This window comes from Syngnathoides biaculeatus, chromosome 2, assembly GCF_019802595.1.
Source record: "Syngnathoides biaculeatus isolate LvHL_M chromosome 2, ASM1980259v1, whole genome shotgun sequence".
Taxonomy (NCBI): Eukaryota; Metazoa; Chordata; class Actinopteri; order Syngnathiformes; family Syngnathidae; genus Syngnathoides; species Syngnathoides biaculeatus.
The window spans coordinates 22,462,829-22,485,092 of NC_084641.1; the positions used below are offsets into that span (position 1 = coordinate 22,462,829).

At 41.7% G+C, this 22,264-nt stretch overlaps 2 protein-coding genes across 8 annotated transcripts in view; both read right to left on the bottom strand.

Annotated features, from left to right (window-relative positions):
• lrif1 (ligand dependent nuclear receptor interacting factor 1) overlaps positions 1–2,813 on the bottom strand; it is a 9,248-nt gene extending 6,435 nt beyond the window's left edge. For 3 of the 5 annotated variants that reach the window (XM_061841284.1, XM_061841292.1, XM_061841264.1), the window contains exons 1-2: positions 530–634; positions 315–428 (exon numbers count right to left, since the gene is read on the bottom strand). In XM_061841284.1, coding sequence (XP_061697268.1) covers positions 315–352 — 38 coding nt within the window. In that variant the 5' untranslated portion in view covers positions 353–428; positions 530–634. The other 2 variants (XM_061841274.1, XM_061841301.1) reach the window with 2 other exon arrangements.
• renbp (renin binding protein) lies at positions 2,807–20,980 on the bottom strand. 3 transcript variants are annotated; one of them, XM_061841314.1, is made up of 12 exons: positions 20,657–20,980; positions 18,391–18,463; positions 17,431–17,540; positions 17,233–17,308; positions 17,076–17,151; positions 12,202–12,380; positions 8,650–8,877; positions 7,495–7,576; positions 7,207–7,382; positions 5,627–5,758; positions 4,825–4,912; positions 2,807–3,032 (listed from the first exon to the last, which is right to left on the bottom strand). In XM_061841314.1, exons 2-12 carry the CDS (start codon positions 18,445–18,447, stop codon positions 2,959–2,961), a joined length of 1,278 nt encoding a protein of 425 aa, XP_061697298.1. In that variant the 5' UTR covers positions 18,448–18,463; positions 20,657–20,980; the 3' UTR covers positions 2,807–2,958. The 3 variants fall into 3 exon arrangements, with proteins under 3 accessions (XP_061697298.1, XP_061697307.1, XP_061697315.1); XM_061841323.1 differs by lacking the exon at positions 18,391–18,463 and having other exon boundaries at positions 20,657–20,952; XM_061841331.1 differs by lacking the exons at positions 17,431–17,540; positions 18,391–18,463 and having other exon boundaries at positions 20,657–20,944.
• Positions 20,981–22,264: the final 1,284 nt, after the last annotated feature.

Below are 22,264 nucleotides of genomic sequence, written 5' to 3' on the forward strand. Positions count from 1 at the left end.
AATTTTATAAAAAAAACTGTGCGTTTGCTGTGTGATATGGAAAATGAACAGCTCAAAAATTGTGTGCCTGTGCTCGGGATAATAAAAGATGATTCTGATTGGATTCTCGCAATTTGCTCATAGTGTCTTGAGTTGGAAGTGGCCCTACACTGCGGAATATTGCGAGATGTGCAATATTTTTATGGACGTGTGACAAAGTTCGTTAAAATTTCAAGGTATGCATGATGTTGAATCATGCAGTCTCTTTATCATGTCTCACATAGACAGCATTCTTCAATATGGAGAGCAATGTAAGGGTGTTTCCTTTACGTTACCTTTGAGCCGCATTGTCTTCCCGAGATGCTGAATACATATCTCTCAGTTGTATGGCAAATAGTCCACGGGTGCCGTCAAGGAGAAAAAGGACCTCAAAAACAGCATGCTAACTCCTGGAACAAGCGAGCAATATTAATATCATAATCTCAAACGTCCCCGTTTCTTTATCCATCGGTATTTAGTGTTTGGCGCTATAAAGTTTCTCCATACTCACAGAAACATTACATAAAAGACTAAAACCATTCTTTACATCAGTCTTTGGTTTCTTCGTTTATTGGCGGGTAGCACATAATGTTTAAAACCCATTACTGCCCCCTACTGTGCTGGAATGTGAGTCCTCGTCCTTTTGTCAATTTTTATTGTTTTTATCCCGTTTAAAATGTTTTTGCGGTTTTAAATATCTTTTTAAAAATATTTTCTTTGTCATTTTTTATTGTTTCTAACCAGTTTTAAATGTTTGATCCCTTTGTTTTCAAATGCCTTGAATCATGTAAACCGCATTGAGTTACCTCGTGTATGAAATGCGCTACACAAATAAATTTGCTTTCCTTTGCGTTACCTTATATATACCTACACGTTGTGGCGACCCCTGACGGGACAAGCCGAAAGAAAGAATGGGACCAAACAAACGTGCAAACTACTTTTTGCCCCCACCCCACTCCATAGCCCCTGACCTCACCAATGCCAAAGATTTACACCAATTCTTCTTACACATACATACATCTCATCTCCAATTTGCTTATCCTATGCAAGTCTCGTGATTTTCAAATAACAAATCCGACCTTCTTTGTGATACTGTTCTAGAATGTTGACAATAATGGGTGTTTTTGACACCAGTTGTGGGCGTGGCGAAGCACCACTAAAATAATCCGCAATAAAAAACAGTAAGGCTAAAGAATCTGACACTAATTAATTTTGATGCAGTAAATAGGATGAGAACGTGTCATGTCACTTGATTCTTCCAAATGTGTTTTTCCATCAAACAGCCAACTAATACCACTGAATCCAATAACTCCCTTTTTTGATCCTTTCATTTGGTTCCCCTCCCTCGAAGATACCGGTGAATGTCTCCCTCTTGTGGGTCACCACACAAGTTCCCCCCTGGAATTCACCAGCACCGAAGTGCATAATTGAACAGGCTTTCATTAACCGAGTAAGAGAAAGAGTCAATATGATTTAGTGGGGACTGAGCAGCCTAAAACAGCTGTGCTTAGCAGGTCAGCGGTCCTGGGTGAGTCCGGACTCCCCAGTGCAGCACCGTGCCAGAGACTGGCATCACGAGGTGTGATCCTGCCACAGCAACAAGCGTGCCCAAATTGAAGCCTGCTCACTTTTTGTGCTGCACACTGTGATGACATTTCAGGGTAATCGGCAAGATATTTTGGCACAGTTCTGCCAAAAGACAGCATGGGGAGAAAATAGGAGAAGTCAGTAATTAAAGTCGTGTCCCACGTTCTGAGACACAACACGTGACATATCATGATTTGATAAAGATGCCCTGCGATTGACTGGTGACAAGTTCCCGGCGATTGCCCAAAGTCTGTTGAGATAGGATCCAGCAAGCCTATGACCCTAGAGAGGATAAGCGGTATGGAGACTGGATGGATGGAGGTGCTTGATCAACAAGCTGCTCCCTACTCAACGTGAAGTCAAAACCTGGAAGCAGTCTTCATGGGAGTGCGGCTCACTGATGAGCCTTAATGCCCCCAGATCCTGGCCTGCCATTCAAATTTGACTTTCCCATACATTCCTTTTTAGCTGCTGCCCCTTTCCTGTCTCCTACACATTATGAGCATAGTTCAGATTTGCTGTTGAAACAGTGCCCAATGGACCTTTCCGATGGCGATCTTAAGATCCATCCCCTTAGCCATTTCCCACAAGCTTCTAAAATGGCGATTGAACACAACATGTTTGAAGTCGATACTCTATCGCTTATTCCAGATAATATTGGAGTATGTTTTTTGTCAAATGCGTCAGACTTGCCCAAGAGAGTCCTACAGAGAGGTCTCAACTATTTCACGCAAGGATATGTAAACGGAATTAAGATTTTGGACGGAGCAGGACGCAATGTCAGCGTTACAGCGAAACGTTGGGGATCGATGCAAAAAAACCTTTGACGCCTCACAAACTTCATATTGAAATCCAACAGGATAAAATAGTGGAATCGTACTGAGAGTGTAAAGCAGGGTGAGTACTTTTTACCAGGAAAGCTCACGAGTAATATCATTATCTTTAGAAGTGATTTGGCTTTGTCTTAAATGTCTGATGTGATACAAATAGGCAAATAGACATTTCTCTTGGATGACATCGCGCATTTACGTATCCCTAACCCGACTCTTCGGCATAAAACATTACACACTTCATTCAGCAGGTCTGTGATTGACTGGCGACCAGTCAGTCATCCTGCCTCTTGCTCAAAGTCGGCTGTGTTCAGCTCCAGCTCCCCCACGACACCATAGAAACCATGTAGAAAACGGCGAGATGGACAGACTCATTACAGGAGTGTTTTATTTCATCATAAATCTGCATCTAAGGATACATACATACAGCTCTAACATTTTAAAAATACTTTCATGATATTTTGATTTGCAACCGTTTAAAAAGATATCTCGCTTCTAATCTAAAACACAACGGAGAGAACGCTCACAATGTATCATCCAGCAGATCATCCAGGATACGCTCGCACATGTACAGGCAGCGTGGTACATGGAAGAAGCCTGAAGAGAAAACAGAAACAATCATCTAAAGACATTGATTCCAAAACCAGTGTGCCGTGTACCGTGGGACATGATCAAAATTCACTTAGTTGGTCAGAAAATTATTATTGAAGAAACATAATGGATTTTTGTTCATATAAACATGCCAGACATGTACCAGTCACTCGCATTTGACGCGCTCGCAAATTTGCACAGTTGAGGACGAAAAATCATGAGCGTAAAATTTGTTACGAGTAGAAAAATTCGATATTGAAAGATGTCACTTATTTTGTGTGGCGTTGACATTAATTTTCGTGTTTATTTCATAAACGTTGTTGAGAAAACAAGCCTGCTCCTAAACAATCAAGTCTTCACCCTGAAACAGGAAATGCAAGTTAACCATCCTGAGCATGTACGGAAGTGATGCCAAAAGCGCATGTTCCGAGCTGCTTCACATATTGCGAGCGCATTTACGTCAAAAGTCATCAACATAATGAGCCATGTCAAAGGAAATTCAGCTACACCAGGGATGCTCAATGTGTTGATCGCAAAGCAGTTTTGGTTGATCGTGTGACGGCGAACCCCCCCCCAAAGAGATACTAGACTATCATCTACCTCGTTGCTTGATTCAGGTGTGGCCATTACGTCAAGCGCACGCACATCAAGGCGCGTTCTAGCAAGCCGGCCTCCTATTTACGGCAGTCGCGGTGATTGCCGCGTGCCCCCCCTCCCCCCCAGCCCCCACCGCCCCACTGGTTGATCGAGAGGCTGGTTGCTTGAAAAGTAGATCTTGGGGGGAAAAAAATCTGGACACCCCTGAGTTACATTGAAAACATTTCTGGGATATAACACAGGTAACGTTTAAGTATCTAACTATAATAAGTATGAGATTGTGATTCCCTTTGACTTCATCTAAGTTCTAATGTGAGACTAGTCTGTCCATGTATTTAAATGCGAACGGTCATTTCCCCCATGGTGCGTGTTATCTTGAAGTTGAAAATTTTCCCCCTCAACATGCTTTAGGAAGATATAGATCATCTACTGCTTGCTTTCATTAATGGATTGACAATAGATACTGCCATAAATTACTCTAGATTATAACAAAACATCACGATTGGCAACAGGAATGTTTGTTCTAATATCTCGCTAGCTTGTTGCCACTAACGCCGATTATGTTGCGCTAAACTTTCAGCATTTTCAAAACATTGCGGGTATAGACCGTTCGCGTTTATTCCTGAACAGTGCATTTAACTTTTCTTCAGATAAAGGTGGTCAGATCAAGAATTTTTATTGATGAAAATGTTTAAATACCGTTTCATATCATGTTCTACGAATATCAGTTGAAATTGGAAATGATTGTTTCTGAGTTTGAAATTTTTGTTTTCTATTTTAGTTATGTATTTGTTACTTTTGTTTTGAACTTACGTTATATTCATCCAGTAAGTTATTTTAAGGTCTTGAGATTCCATCCCTAATCACACCTGCAACTTTATCTGCGGGCATGACTGGTGGACCACACCTGTAACTTTGTATCCGCGAGCATGACTGACCACACCCTGACATTTTTCAAATGTGAGTGACTGATGTAGAGTGACAGGCAGAAGAAATAAATGCTCTTCTATTAGAAAGCAGAAAGTACATGACTGACAGGCCATTTTTTTTTGGTAGCATTTTAGTTTGTAGATCTGCCGTGAGATTTTTGAAATATAAAATATGCGCCCTGGCCCGATAAGGGTTTAAAATCACTGATCTCGAGGCGTTTATTTCACTGGTAAATCTGGGAAAGTCACCCAACAAGCAACATTACTCTCACCTTTAAAGGGGCCTCCTTTAAAATCCAGAAGTACTTTTCCATCTTGTGACAGATAGCCAAACCATTCACCATGTTGTTCGTCACAAAACTGCACACACGGGCAGCCACATGTCAACCATCATACAAATCAGTTTTGACAATGAGTGTAAAATTTCCCAACGACATCACTAAAATGCTTTGTTTGTGACTTGAAGGGAATATGTAAATCATTGTACATAGTTTTTGGAACATTTGTTGTCAGGTGCTTTGAGGTGGAATCATTTTTCTTCTTTTATTTGAGGACTATGATTATTGTTATTGTTTTCCCTTTAGGGTTAATTTCTTTGCTCACTTACGGGTATGAATTTGGTTGAGGATGACCTACTAGATCAGATAATTGCAGATGAGAGAAACCTGAAATTCTGTCATTTATAAAGGTATTATTACCCCACTGTTAATGAATGGAAATTAATTGCAATTTTTTTTCTTTTTCTTTTCTTTTCTCGTTTATTTCATTTTCTGTTTGTATATAAAAGTGTGGAAAAAATACATTATATTGATAAAAAAGTTGAAAATAATAATAATAAATTTTGTTCCACTTAAAAAAAAATGCTTGTTTTGATGTGACAAATGGCTCCATATTTTTTTTATTGTTAGTGAAAAAAAATGGTCGGGTCGTCACTTTTGACCTTTTGCTAAGAGCATCTGTCCTGAACACAAATACAGTATGATCGATCTAAAAGTTGATCTTATCGCCTTTAGAAAAAAAAATAATTGCTGAATAGGCGTGGTGGCGGTTTGCTGTATGGCGCGGGCGACTCACGTGGCTAAACGTGTAGTGATACACTTGAGAGAACCTCCCCAGCAGTCCAGGCCGCTTGGTTTGGCTGTAGGCCATGAGGAAGGCGATGAGAGCTTCACAGTGAGGCCACCACAATTTCATACTCCACTCCAACTGCTCGAAAGCAAAGAGACATCTGATATATTATCAGACCGCGAGCAAAATCAATACTTACGTTTCAGTCGTAATCTATGATTGCTGAAACCCAGTTAGGAGGTGTTAAAACATTTCAGCGCCACTTTTTAAATGCTAAGTTGCAATAAGTTGCGTCCAAACATATTTTTACCGGTACACATGAATTTGATCAACTCAAAACATTATTTTGTCTTTCAACCCATCATATGTTCTACTATCTCACTCCAAACCAAAAAAAGAAAGAAAAAACATGCGAGCCCAATGTAACCGTAATATTCCTGGTCACTGCAATAACATTTTGGGCGGCACTGTCGATCAGCTGGTAAAGCGTCGGCCTTACAGTTCTGAGGACTCGGGTTCTATCCCGCGGGGCCGGATTCTACCCGTGCCTGCGTGGGTTTTCTCCGGGAACTCCGGTTTCCTCCCACATCCCCCAAAACATGCAACATTAATTGGACACTCCAAATTGCCCCTAGGTGTGATTGTGAGTGGGACCGTTTGTCTCAATGTGCCCTGCGATTGGCTGGCAAGCAGTTCACGGTGTACCCGCCTCCTGCCCGTTGACAGCTGGGATAGGCTCCAGCATTCCCCAAGGCCCTTGTGAGCATAAGCAGCTAAGAAAATGGATGGATTTTCCAAAAATCTGGGAGAAAATTTTATGGACTTAGCAGACAAAAGTTGAAGTTTTTGTCAGGTGTGTCTGATTACATCTGGCGTAATGTGTATGTACCACAACATTTCAGAAAAAGAACTACCCCTCGTGAGGATAAGTCTCAAAGAAAATGGATGGATGGATGTAATAACATTTCGAGATATTGTTGGAACATCTTTCAGACACATAAAATACATCCTAAAGGAGGTTTATAAATTCTAGGTATAAAATGTCGATACACTATAAACGGTAAAAGTGGGATTCTGAAGTGCAAATAACATCCCAGGTATTCCATCCATCCATCCATCCATCCATCCATCCATCCATCCATCCATCCATCCATCATCCATCCATCCATCCATCCATCCATCCATCCATCCATCCATCCATCCATCCACTTTCTTAGCCGCTTATCGTCACAAAGGTTGGAGCCTACCCCAGCTGTCAACGGGCAGGAGGCGAGGCGCACCCTGAACTGGTCGCCAGCCAATCGCAGGGGACATGGAGACAAACAGCTGCACTCACAATCACACCTAGGGACAATTTAGAGTCTCCAATTAATGTTGCATGTTTTTGGGATGTGGGAGGAAACCGGAGTGTCCGGAGAAATCCCACGCAGACACGGGGAGAACATGCAAACTCCACACAGGCTAGGCCGGGATGGAACCCGGTTCCTCAGAACTGTGAGGCCAACGCTTCACCAGCTGACCACCGTGCCGCCACACATCCCAGGTAGTGATAAGTTAAATTATTATATATTATATAGACAAATCACCTGTGTGGGACAGTGGCCATCTACATCCAGGAAGTAGAAGAGGCCGCCGTGCTCTTTATCCCAGCCATACTGAAAGGGTAACTCCACAAACTTATTGATGGCTGTCTCCTGCAGCTCCTTGTCCCCCCATTGGGTTGCGTATTCAAGCAGGAACCAGCCCGCTTCCAAGGCGTGGCCTAAATTGACGTGTAACACAGAGGGAACATAAAACAGGAACAACAAACGGCACCTAAGAGCACGCATGTTTGATCTCTTGCGCGAATGCTTTGCAAACGCTGGATCATTTACCTGGATTCTGCAGTCGGCCTTGACAACCTGGTAGCTCTGCCCCCTCCAATGACACATTTTCTAAAATGGCTGCCCCATCTCTCTGTGCAAATGAGATAAATATGAGTTTCATTCACCCGATATGAAAAAGACACTATCTACCCATTTCTAAAACGATACTTTTGACTGGTTTTGTTGTGACTCTCAGATCCTCCCAGTGATGGTCGTCACACCAAGTAACTTACATTATGTGTATGTTTGGCAAAGTTTGTATGCCGGATGCCCTTCATGACACAACCACACGCTTTTTTTTTTTTTTTTTAAATTTGGGCGTGGACCAGCACTGGATTGGTCCTGGGGCACTGGCTGGAAATTTTACCCGGGTCATCTGTACAAAAGGCAGCGAGCATGTACCACTGCACTACGAATGCTAATATTTTCTACTGGTGTAATAAGTCAAAGAGCTAATACCGCAAGTGCAAGTGGCTCCCATAAAAATGTGAAGGTAGCAAAAATATCTAGCAAGATATATGGAAATAAATTAGCGCCACCAGGATTTGAATTTGAAAAGCCACAGCAAACAGGATTTGAATTTGAAATGTAAAGTGATCACATTTTCAATGGTTGCTACAATTTGCTGTCTAAAATTCCAGTCAGAACCGAACACTCACATACTAAGAAAGCGTAACTGCGATTGGCTGGGTGTTTGGTTCTGACCTGAAGTAACCCTGCCTGTGGCACAGACGGTGAATTTTAAACACTGAATTGTAGCCAGTTGAATTTCAGACATCGAATTGTAGCAACTATTGAAAATGTGATCACTTTACATTTCAAATTCAAATCCCGTTTGCTGTGGCTTTTCAAATTCAAATCCTGGTGGTACTAATTTACTTCCATAAAGGTACCTTGTAGCATGCACAGCCTTCACACCCATGAATATGTCAGGGTGGGGAAATGAGTACATACTCCCATTAAATTTTGTTTCCCACCTCATCCACCACATCAAGAGGGGCTCCATTGCACACCCACCATATTCATTGCATTATCTGCCCGATTGTGTCAAAATGACTCTGGTGAAATACTTCACATATTGCGACCTGGCACGTTTTGCGCAGTACAATAGAATACATGAACGCACTTGCAATGATAGTAACATCACAGTGTGTTTTTTCAAACCTGCACATGTTGGAGAATCTGCTGCACGCACCAGCTGCTCAACTTTTTGTACTTCAAGACCGCTTCCTGACCACGCCCGTCAGTGAGCTGCTGCACTAGGCACATCAGCATCATTGGAACGGCCATGCTGTTGGTGGGTGCGTCACCAGGTAGGCTGGGTCGACCCAAACCCGTTGGGTCGACCTGCACCCAGAAGATGAGCTGCGCCATCATCTGTTCAGCCTCTTGCTGAGAACAAAACAAACAGAACAACTCAAATGTCAGGGCACTTACCTTTTTAAGGCTATCGCATCCATAATAATTAAATAAAACCATTTGTATAAAAAGCGGGACTCATACTGAGAGTTACTTACCATCCAGATGCAATTAAGCATGGCAATGAAAAATAGACCTCTAAAGACATATATTTCTACCAGGCACAAGTATTTCATGTAATTCAGATTGAAACGGTCAACATTGATCTTGCTTATGCTCTTTATACTTTCCATTGATCAATCGATGTGGAGGCTGGATTATGATACCTTGGTCAACTGCAGTGATGTGAAACAAGTATTTACCCCCTTTCTGAAATAAGTTGTGTATTTCATAGTTTTCCCTCACTTTAATATTTAACATCATCAAAAAAATTTACATATCAGACAATGATAATCCAAGCATAAAATACAATTTTTGAAGTGTTTTTTTTTTAACAGAGAAAAGTATTCAAAGCTATCAGATCCTGTGTGTTTATTACCCCCCCAACACCTTGTTAAATCATGAATTAACTATGGCTAATCACATTTTTTTTGTAAAGCGAAGTTCATTTACATCGAGCACACCAAGACGGATTATATCCACATCTTAAAACAGAATCTGTCTGACAAACTAAAGTAAACCAAAAAAAAAAATAGCGGGAACAAAATGCCATAACTTGAAGGACAACAACGACAACAACAGATGAAAAATAATTGACCTCTATCCCTGTGGAATTGGCATCGGGACCCTAGGCAGTTCACAAAAAAAAAAAAAAAAAAAAAGAAACAATCTACACCAGAAAGTCAACTTTTGAATAACTTCAATAAAAACAAAATAAAGGTTTAGGACAGATGATGTGGGATGACCTCAATAAAGGTCTTCATGCTCGAAAACGGTCCACTGCAAGGAAATGTGTGACTAAATATGAAGACTCATTAGCAGTTATAGAAAATGCTTTATTTCATTGTGTTTCATTCCCAAACAGTTTAGGGTTGGCTTTGAATTTTTTTTCATTAATAAAAACAAATTACATTTAAAAACAGCATTTTATAAACGTATTTATTTATTTATATTTGTTTGATGATCTTAGACATGAAAGAACTCCCTATATCACTGTTTGTTTATGTTATTTGGAAAATATCTGATCCCGTTTATATGGTTTGCATGATATTTTCGGTTGGTCCACTCGTCAAATCTTTTTTCTGATAGAATAATTAGAGGAGCAAACTTGTATTTATGATTTTTTTTTAAACACAAAAAGTTATTGACATGATACAAACAAAGACACAGAGGGAATTGGGGAGAAAGAAGGACAAAGCAGAAAAAAATGAAGCAGAGAGGAGGGAGATGGGCAGCTGTCCTCATCCTCCCACTGCAATCTCTGTCAAGCTGACACTCCCAAAAACATATTCTAAATTCCATAATCACGACATTCCCAACCACAAACCAACCAGCTGTTGTAACCACTTGCGAATGTCCTTGGATAAAACAAATAATGACTTACTGCTATTAGCAGGCCAAGACATTGGAGAGACGCTATACCAGAGTTATGGAACAATAAAATAATACACAACGGCATTAAAAATTGATCAAAGTGAATATTATACCAACTTGTTGGAATCGCCACAAATATTATTTTTTTAAAGCGATTCTAATTGGTCTTTTTTTCCCGGCATTTTTTTACGGTCAGATTTCTCATTATTATGCATCATGTAACAAGATTAGCTTGCTCAAATTCCCCAATTTAAATACAGAAAATTGTTTGTCCACAACATAGCGTCTGCTACATTGAGATTGTATCCTTTGAGGCAAAGTTCAGACTCAAATCCCTCATGGGTTTGGTCGTGGGAGTTATAAAGTTTAAGTCTACATATGGTGTTGTCATGAACCTCCGGTACAGGGGCGAACCCAAATGCAGGACTTCGAGGCAGAGGCATAATGTTCAATGTGGTTTATTCCGGAAACTGTGTCATACACGGTGTAGTTGTCCAACAAGGCAGAGGAACAGAAACGCGAGGCTCGGCGGGATCCAAAAGACATACAGCAAGGTCCGATGACTATGGGGAAAATTATCAAACTCAACAGGACAGGATCAAACAAAAGGGCACAGAACTGCTGTGACTAAGGTTACTCTAACCTACGCGCAGAAGCGGAGAGTCCCACAGGCAGTGAATGCAACTCACTAATGTGAGGCAACGAACTGGCAAATGCCAGTGACAAAAACTCCAACTTAAATGGCTGTCTGATTACAGTCTGATTGTGAAACAGCTGTTGACCGGTGACAGGTGTCACGGCCCAGAGCAGTGGCCTGGCCACGCCCCTCTGGGCAGTGGCCAAGCCTTGCACATGACAAGTGTATTTAAAAAAAATTAAACTGAACTAAATTTGTCCCTTTGACTGTAACTGTGGTGGATGAAATAGCAACGCTTGCATTCATTGTCACTACCAGTGTTCGTCGCGGTCACTTCAAGCAACATGAATGGGAGCAGATAAAGAGCTCAAAATAGTCCCCCTCCACCAACCCGGCCAATCTCAGCCACGACACATTCTCTATTGGTGTGCCAGCAATTCAACACCTTGTGAATTGTGCTTCACAAATGATTGACACACAATGAATCGGCACTCGCCCAAGTTGCCTCACCCGGTTCCCGTTCAGTGGCGCGCTCGCAGTGTTGCGAGGAATCGTTGGGGACGGGTGTCGCCGTGACGGCTCAGAGCGCTTTCTCGCTGAGCACGGGACCGCCACCGTCTTGGTCTTCTCCAGCAGGCCAAATGAAAAGTGCTCTGATGCAGCCGTGGTGACACCCATCCGTGATATCTTCTCACAGATTGGTGAAACCACTGCCGCCGAACCACTGAAGAGTATCGAGGTGGTATTTCGGTGTTGCGTGTGTGTGTATAAATCACTGTGAAGCACAGTTCACCCAGCGTTGGATTGTTGGACCACTAATGGAGAACAAGAGCTGGCTGTGATTGGCAGTTCTGGTGGGATGGGAGCGAAAGAGAGCTACTTTTTCCTCTCTCACTCCTCCTTTTTCACACCTGGATTAGGTGATCCTCTGCCATTCCTCCATGTAGATCTTCCCTATTTTGTTCAGGTTTGATGGCCGAACATTAATGTTAAACCAATATACATACCAAACCTTGTATTTTGTGAACCTTTCCATACTGTGTGTAGTGGTACAGGGAAAAAACACATTTGATTTCCTTTTAAAAATGACACTTATCAGAAGGTTGTAGTAGGAAAGAGAGCAATATAAATCAAGCAATAATCTTAATTCCAGTGTTTCTTATTGAGCATTTCTTTTTTTTTTGTACCTGCATGTCCTTGTCACCAGTGACTCTGCTCAGTTCGTCCAAAGCCATGATGTAGAAACACTCACTGAAGATGGTCCTCTGTACTTTCACTGCTTTACCATCTCGTGTTAAACAGAAGGCACACTTCATCTGGCCGTTGCTACTGGAAACACAAGCAAACTTCCTGAGGAAAGTCCCTCCTGTAATGTAAGAGAGATGGCAATCAATGACTGAACTTTTTTTTTTAAACATGTCCGGTTCAGGTGCATGCCCAAGCAGCATTTAAACCTTTTTAGCTTAAACAGTTTTGCTGTGTAACAGAGGAGTTTGAAGCGCCCCCCCCCCAAAAAAAAAAAAAATAATACAATTATTCTGGTGTTTATTGAAGATGCAGCAGGACAAAAAAAGGCATTTAGGGGACAGAGTGCAGAAGTCACAGTGAGAACAAGAGCATCGTCATATTTACTTCAACCGTAACAACAAGAATAACTATAATAAAATCACGTCCATAGAGTTTTCTATTTGGGTCCTAAGCCTATTTTTAGAAAACACTTTTTGCAGTCACAGTTGCGTTCTAACAGCCACCAGGAACTTTTTCATCTCTGTGAATGCGTTCTCATTCATTGACAACAAACAGAGCTTCCAAAATTAATTAGTACGTACTGTATTTTCCGCACTATAAGGCGCACCTAAAAGCCTTTCATTTTCTCAAAAGTCGGTGCACCTTATAATGTGGTGTGCCTTATATATGGATCGATATTGAGCCTTTAGTGCAGCTCCATCTGATGGATGCATAAGTTAACCCCAGCCTGTACTGTAGCATCTATTCTATGCGCCTTATAATCCAGTGCGCCTTATATGTGGAACAGGTTTTTAAATAGGCCATTCATTGGAGGTGCACCTTATAGTATGGAAAATACGGTACTTAAAATGCACGAGTAGCCCATGAGTAGCCATGTTGCTCTTTCTTTGACTGATACCTGTGTAACAGAATCAAGTAACACTTTGCAGTTGAGATACTTCGTACTCCATCCACACACTCAGTTTCTGTACCACTTATCCTCAGTTGGGTCAAGGGCATGCTGGAGGTGAGATGCACCCTGAAATGGTCGCCCAGCCAATGTGCAAATAAGAAGAGGCTGTTCACGGAATTGCGTGCACGTTTGGCCGATGCCGCTGTGTGTGCCGATGTCACACCGACTTTAAATTGATCGGGCAGGTCGGACAAAATTGCTGTGCTACAAAAAGGTTTCATTGCCAAGCATCTCATGATGGGTAAGAGCACAGCACTCTCATCTAGACCAGGGGTGTCAAACTCGTTTTTGTCGCGGCCCACATTGTAGTTACAGTTTCCCTCGGAGGGGCGTTATGACTGTGAAATCATAAAAATCTCTGACTGCCTAATCGTATTTACACATGGAATTTATGAAGTAGTTTTGGAATCATAAATCAAGGGAAGGGGTTTTCCAACTATTGTTGATGTTTGGCAACACAAAAATGCTTGGAATATCTCAATATTATCATTTAGGATATGACGATAGGAAATTTTGGTGCAGATTTTTGCCAAAATCGTGGAAGTTGTTAAACATGACTTGCCTCTGTGGGCCACATAAAATCACGTGTCGGGCCGGATCTGGCCCCCGGGCCTCGAGTATGACAGCTCTGATCTAGACCAAACTAATTGTTGCAAAACAACAATGGCTGATAGCTAAGCTTTTGAATGTTCCAGTGTACACAGTTTGGGCCATAATACATACCGTCGTTTCTCATATACACACAGTACATATTGGTTGGGGTGGTTTGAAAATGGATGGTTTTCCCGATACATCCACATGGAGCATTGGAGACCGGACGGCGTTTCGCTAGTTTAGCTGACAGGCTTAATCATATTGTGTTATCTCCTCTAGCAATGGCCTGGGTAGAAATGTATTTCTTTTATTATTAACAACAACAAAAAAACGTTATATACAGAAGCTTTAATGTTAAAAAAGTGTTAACATGATTTATCTTGGTCTCATTGTTTTATATGACAAAAACCTGGCATTTGAACACGGGTGTGTAGACTTTTTATGTCCACAAGGGGTGAATGACCTCGGAACACAATGGTAGTGATAGTCAAGTCAACATCTAGTAGTTGATGATGTCATTAATCTATATTTATTATTTTAACGGTTGCCAAGTTGCTGATGGCCACCATGTCTGCCTTCCTCCTCCTCCTCCTCTCTTCCACTCCACACAGGCACAAAAGCTGCTGACTCTTCCCGATTACTCCCCCGAATATGCTGATCCAAACAAATTCAGGCTGCATTCAAGAACTCACGCAAAATTCAGATTTTTGTAAACTCTTAACCTAATAGACTCAACACACATTCAGGTGTCTCTTGGGATGGCCGTGCACAATTCTTGTGGTACTGTAAAATTTGAGGGTGACTGTGTCTACCGGTCTTTTTTTTTTTTTTTTTTTTTGTAAAATATTAACACAAACTTTAAGCATTTTTGCTCATTTGAATAGAACACCAATCCCCCCTTCCTGAATGCAGCTACATTATGGGCATCCATGTTGTTAATGCAAAACACAAAACCACGTGATTTGGCGATTCATTGACATCACTCTCTGCAATTACATGGTAGCAAAGTTGACGCGTCGAATACCGGAATTTCCGGACTATAAGCCGTCACTTTTGTCACACGCTTTCAACCCTGCGGCTTATGCGATGATGCGACTAATTTATGCATTTTTTTTCCCAACGGCCGCCAACCCTGTTAGTGCAGTGTTACTACCGGCTTGCTGCTGTGTTACTGCCGCGTCACAGGCACTGTTTGGAAAGAAAAGCTAAGGTGTATTATTAAAACTTTGAAAACTCTTTCTTTGTAAATATCTCATTTTTCAATGTGGGAGACAATTGCCGCTTATAGACTGGTGCGGCTCATGTATGTACAAAATGGGTTTTCCCTTTAAAAATGTACCGGGTGTGCTCTATAGTCCAGAACCTACGGTAATCAACAATCCTAAAAACCAATGTTGGCTCAAGATTATGCTTGTGTGTGTTGTGCAATCTCTAATTTGGACACTGCAAACGGAACCGTGATTCTTACGCAGATTATTACGCCATGCTTTTGCTGACATACTGAGATCTGTCTGACCTTCTGAGTTTGACTTTAGATATAAGGCCATGATTCCTCCATCAGGACCGTTCGGATTTAACACGATCTGCTTTGGAACTAATTAAAGTCACGTGAACTTTTGGCAATAGGACAGAGAGCACCTCATTTGAAAAGGAATGTCGTGTTGATGATTAGCTTGTTTAGAATCAAACAAGCAAAGCTTGCACAATGCATCGGCAGAGACTATTCTGAGAATCAGTAACCAGCAGAATAAAAAGGCTTGTTCTCCAATGCTTGTGCAGAAATACAGTGAAGAAAATAAGTATTTGAACACCCTGCTATATTGCAAGTTCTCCCACTTAGAAATCATGGAGGGATCTGAACTTGCAGGTGCATGTCCACTGTGAGAGAGATCATCTAAAAAGAAAAATCCAGAAATAACAATGCATGGTTTTAACGATTTATTTGTGTAATACAGCTGCGAATAAATATTTGAACACCTGAGAAAACCAATGTTAATATTTGGTACAGCAGCCTTTGTTTGCAATTACAGAGGTCAAACGTTTCCTGTAGTTGTTCACCAGGTTTGCACACACTGCAGGAGGGGTTTTGGCCCACTCCTCCACACAGATCTTCTCGAGATCAGACAGGTTTCTGGGCTGTTGCTGAGAAACACGGAGTTTCAACTTCCTCCAAAGACTTTTTTTTTTTTGCTGGGTTTAGGGCTGGAGACTGGCTAGGCCACGCCAGAACCTTGATGTGCTTCTTACGGAGCCACTCCTTGCTTTTCCTGGCTGAGTGCTTCGGGGTATTGTCATGTTGTAAAACCCAGCCACGACCAATCTTCAGTGCTTTCAAACCATGACGTCTTAGTGTATTAGCAACAGTCACCTTGGAAACAGTGGTCCCAGCTCTTTTCAGGTCATTGACCAAGGCCTGTCATGTAGTTCTGGGCTGATTCCACAACCTTTCTAAGGATCATTGAGACCGCATGAGGTGATATTTCGGATGGGGCTCCACTACGATTGAGATTGACCATCATGTGTAGCTTCTTCCATTTTCTAATGATTACTCCAACAGTGGACTTTTTTTTCCCCACCAAGCTGCTTGGCAATTTCTCCGTAGCCCTTTCCATCCCTGTGGAATTGTACAATTTTATTTCTGGTGTCTTTGGACAGCTCTTTGGTCTTGGCCATGTTACAAGTTGGAGTTTTACTGATTGTACGGGGCGGACATTTGTCTTTATGCAGCTAACAACCTCACACAGGTTGTATCTGATTTAGGATAATACATGGAGTGGAGGTGGACATTTAAAGGCGGACTAACAGGTTTTTCAGGGTCAGAATTCTTGCTGATAGACAGGTGTTCAAATACTTATTTGCAGCTGTATCACACAAATAAATCATACATTTAGCCACAAAAACAATGGTTTTCTCAAGTGTTCAAATACTTATTTGCAGCTGTATCACAAATAAATAATTAAAAAAAAATCATACATTGTGATTTCTGGATTTTTCTTAGATGATCTCTCTCACAGTGGACATGCACCTACAATGAAAATTTCAGATCCCTTCCATGATTTCTAAGTGGGAGAACATGCAATATAGCAGGGTGTTCAAATAATTATTTTCTTCACTGTACATGGCCAGTGACGACATAGTCAAATTGTCCAGCTTTGAGAAAGAAACCCAGGTCACAGTAGTCGGAGATTTTCAGACTTTTAGAAAACATTTCAAAATATTGTTCCCAGTCTCAATAAGCGCACATGGACTTGATTTGAATGCACATACCAGATTTGGCCGCCTCAAGGATTTCAGGCCTGTGGAATCTATCCATTGTTCTATAAAGGCGACAGTACATCCACACCTGGGAAAGAAAAAGATTATTTGAGACGACAATGGTCAAGTGTGGACTTACCTGCTTGACATACATAGCGTTGAGGCTTACCTGTCTCCCCTGCAACCAGACATACTTCAGCTCATCATAAACCGTCCCGTTCTTCCCAATACAATTGAAGAAGCCGCTGAAACAGGAAACGGGCTGCAATCAACAGGACTGCACGCAGCTTTTTGACTTTGCAATGTTCATGAGTACTTGTGTTAACGGTGAATTTTTTTCACGACCACGCGGCGGCGAGTGCAGTACCCATAAACCGTGTCATGAGAGTATTTCAGCCAGAAGTCCACAACGCTGTTAAGCTCTTTGCGAATCTTTTCTCGACACTCCTCCAGTTTCACCACGGGCATGGTGCTTTTCTAAATGAAGGTGGACACATTGGAAGTGAGAAACGGAGCCACAACTGAACTGATTTAACTCAAAAACATCGATGCCGACCTTGAATCCAACCTTTGCACATGCTACTTAAAGCACATTCCACTAAACAGGATATGTAACATTACAATTAGTTTGGCAGTGTTGTGAAAGCATACAGCCTCTGGCAAGAAGGTACTCTATTTAACTCATACGCACAACTCGGTTTTAAAGTTGAAAATAGTAAAGAAAGACTGCAAAAAGCACCAATGGAATGAGGATACTTCTGCACAGAGCTCTGCTGAAGTTCATTGCAAATCTACTTGAGATTTCTTTTATGGTTAGGTTGCTACTATTTTTTTCATTTCTTCTTTTCTTTGAAAAAAAAAAAAAAAAAAAAAAAGGAAACAGGGTTTGTGCCTGACATCACAAATCATTTGTGAGTCATTGTAAATCTCTTGTCTGATCAAATTCACAATTATACTTGTAAAAACATGAATTGAGCAGAACAGCTGTTACTTGGTAGAGTTTATCAGTTGCAAACATGGGAATTCCATTGGAAAATAATACGAACTGTTGCAAGGGTTGGCAAAGCAGGAAGTGTCTGTCTGTTTGTCCGTCTCTTGCTCTGGCTCCCGTGACCCTGACTACGAAAAGCGGTATTGATAATGGATGGATCGAAGTTTCTAAACCGGCAGAGTCATGCGTGTGATGTATATCACCAACGACTTAGCTGTAAGGCCTGTCATTATAGCCTTCATTAAGACACAAGCTAAGCCTGATAAATAACAATCGAAATGTATTGTTTACCATGCACCCAAACAGATACAGTGAAGAAAATAAGTATTTGATCACCTTGTTATATTGCAAGTTCTCCCACTTAGAAATCACAGAGGGGTGTGAAATTTTCATCGTAGTTGCATGTCCACTGTGAGAGAGATAATCGAAAAAGAAAAACCCAGATGAGACCAAAATGGAACTTTTTGGTGATAATTCCACTAAGCGTGTTTGGAGGAAGACGAATGATAAGTTCCATCCCAAGAACACCATCCCTGCTGTGAACCATGGGGGTGGTAGCATCGTGCTTTGGGGCTGTTTTTTTCTCCACATGGGACACGACGACTCCACTGTATGAAGGTGAGGATGACCGTGGCCATGTATTGTGAGATTTTGGGGAACAACCTCTTTCCCTCAGTCAGAGCATTGAAGATGGGTCTTTGCTGGGTCAATGACCTTACGCACACAGCCAGGAAAACCAATGAGTAGCTCCGTAAGAAGCATATCAAGGTTCTGGTGTGGCCTAGCCAGTCTCCAGACCTAAACGCAATAGAAAATCTTTGGAGGGAGCTAAAACTACGTGTTTCTCAGCGATAGCCCAGAAACCTGTCTGATCTAGAGAAGATCTGTGTGGAGAGGTTTGCCAAAATCACCTCCTGCAGTGCGTGAAAACCTGGTGAACAACTACAAGAAACCTTTGACCTCGGTAATTGCAAACAAAGGCTACTGTAACAAATATTAACATTGCTTTTCTCAGGTGTTCAAATACTTATTTGTAGCTGTATCACACAAATAAATGGCTAAAAAAAATCATACATTGTGATTTCTGGATTTTTCTTTTTAGATTATCTGTCTCACAGTGGAGATGCAACTACGATGAAAATTTCAGACCCTTCCATGATTTCTGAATGGGAGAACTTGCAATATCACAGGGTGTTCAAATACTTATTTTCTTCACTGCACCATGTTAAAGCTTACAAGAGCTATTCTGTCGAAATGGTGCTATTTGCATCCCCCAGGAAATAAAATGTATAAATGCACGACACAATTACTTTAAAACATTAGCAAGCATCCTGCACTTTAAGCTGTAATTTGCTTACTGCTCTTAGAATAAATTCCATGTGGCTGTATAATTATATCTATATATACACATTAGACTTCAGACTGATTTTAATCGGCCAGATCGGACTTAGGCAAAAATTAGCATTATTTTGCTGATGGGCTGACTGGTTTTAATGTTATAATTCGCCAATCCGATCAATGACACCAGTGATGTAACAGAGACACGGCAGAATTGACATCAGAGCCGAGTAGCGTACATTCGGTGCTACACGAGAACACATCACGGGTTGGTTTTGTTTGTGACTTTCTGTACTGCTATAAAAACGCGATTGTTTATTGTTATTGTTTCACTAAACACTTGTACTCTTGTTATTTTTGTCGCAAGTGTGCAAAGTATAAAAGTTGTACTGTTGATTAAACATTCTGGTATCCACACGGCAGCTCCAGCAGAAGTCTCGGAGTGATGTTACTATTTTAATACCTTAAATGTGCTTTGACACGAATTTGTTATTTTTATATATATATATATATATATAATAATTATGAAAGGACAGGGCAGCACAGTGGAACAGCTGGAGAGCGTTGGCCTCACAGTTCTGAGGACCTGGGTTCAATCCACCTGTGTGGAGTTTGCATGTTCTCCCCGTGCCTGCCTGGGGTTTCTCCGGGTCCCACATCCCACAAACAAGCATCATAAATTGGACACTGTAAATTGCCCCTAGGTGTGATTTTGAGCGCGGCTGTTTGTCTCCGTGTGCCCTGCGATTGGCTGGCAACCAGTTCAGGGTGCGCCTCGCCTCCTGCCCGTTGACAGCTGGGATGGGCTCCAGCATCAAAACAGCGTCAAAAATGTAATTTTTGGGGGGCAGATTATAAACCCACGCACATCTTCCTATCTTTTATTCATCCGAATGCAACTTTAAACTGGGACAATGATATATTACACTTACTGTTACACACAAGCTGACGTTGCGTTTAACTTCTTCAGTCATGTGACCATTGTTTAACAACAAAGGATAGGATACAGTCGCCAAATCATGCCTGTACTTGCATCTCTGCTTTCAGCGTCCGCGAAGTTCACGTTGGAGCTGGATGTCTTTGTTTTTTTTTTTTTTTTTAATTTTAATTTGCAAACTAAAGCAACCAGGCACAGGAGTTCCGCTCGAGCATTAAAACACGTCGCTGAATTGCCGACGCGACATTTTGTGTTCTAAATGTATTTGCGGCTAATCCGACGCGCTCAACACTCAGAAAAACCTGCAGTCCAGAGAGCAATCCTTACCTGTTGTCAGGACCGCAGGACGTGAAACTGCGTGAACCTTCCAAAGCAGCCTCCAGCGTCTCCGCCGCTCGGCTATCACGTGATTATTCAAAAACAACCGAGGTGCTGTCACGTGATTATCCCAAAACGAGTAAGACGCTGCGCGGGCAGGCTCGAAATGGCCGACAAGTTCAAGGAACATCAAACGGCTTTTATCTTACAAATACAGCAGAAGATAACAGATGCATGGCTGATGATAAATCCAGCAGCTTGTTGTTCTTTGAAAAAATACACCTTAAAATGTGTGGTTTGGAGACTTCAATAAAAGCCAATGGACCCAGACCAGCCTATAAAATGTTTTCGACCACGTGACTGCATCCGGGGCACCTCGCCGTGTTGGATGGGTTCACTCTCCTTTGCATACAGACCGGAGTAACACAAATGTTTGTACGACTGTTAAAAGTGACGCATGGTGGCTAAAAAGACTTTGGAACGCTATCGATGCTCAGTCGATGTTGTTTCAAGAAACCATTACAAGAAGTGTGCTTTGATCGAAAATATCGACCCATATGCCTTGGAGAAACACAAATATGGGCGTCGGTAACCTATCCAGACATCGTCGACTATCTCCTCTTCTCGACAAGCGTTTGCTTATACCGTGGACAAACTAAAGAATTACAAAGGTCTGGAGGCCTCCACCCAATTCATCAATGGATGGGTTCGTCATCCGGCGGTATCCATTGTAAGCACGCTATTAAGGTGAGTTTACCGCACAATGCAATTGAAATATGTACCGTGCGATTATAGCGTTGTGTTAAATTAGGTTGATTATACCAACGAAAGAGGTGTAGATTATTATTTTCGTTGTTGTTACCAAGAGAGAGAGAGAGAGAGAGAGAGGGAGAGGGAGGTTTGACCGGGACGAGTCCCAAGTGGAGCTCGGCCGCACCGTTTTCTCCACTTCCACGGCTACATTTTCAACTCAACTCAGGAAACAGCTAGCGGTGCGGTAACTCGTTTTTGAAAACTTATTATAATGAAACAGAAAATACAGATTTTGGAGACATGCATTGCATTCACACACGAGTATTGTGTTTGGCTGCTACATCGGCTCTGCTAATATGAGACAGCCACAGTTGTCGCCGCTTGGTTGCTAATTGCACCGTTTTCTCGCACTGGTTCTTGATCACAGCTGGCAGTCAAAAGAAAGACGCTTTACAACGCCCGTTTGAGAAACCGAGAACACAGCAGTGCGCCCCCATTCATATGCTTTTCTGAAATGATTCCTGCTTAGTTACATGTTTACGTGAATTCACCAAACCAAGATGGCTCCCGCGTTCTAAAATGGAAGATGTGTGACGTCAGTCGAAAGCAGTCTATAAAATGGCTCCCCAAACCATAACTTGACTCTGGAAATGTAAAACTGGACTTTAAGCAGCTTGACCTTTGCGCTTCTCCAGTTTTCCTCCAGACTTTGGAACCTTGATTTCCAAATGAAGTTTAGTGACACCTGAAAAGAGGACTTGGGACCTCCTTAGGCCAAAACAGTTTGTTTTGACATTGGTTTTGGTTGACACATTGAATTCCACAGCTGTCATGCAGACGTCTGGATGTGGAGGTTCACTAGTC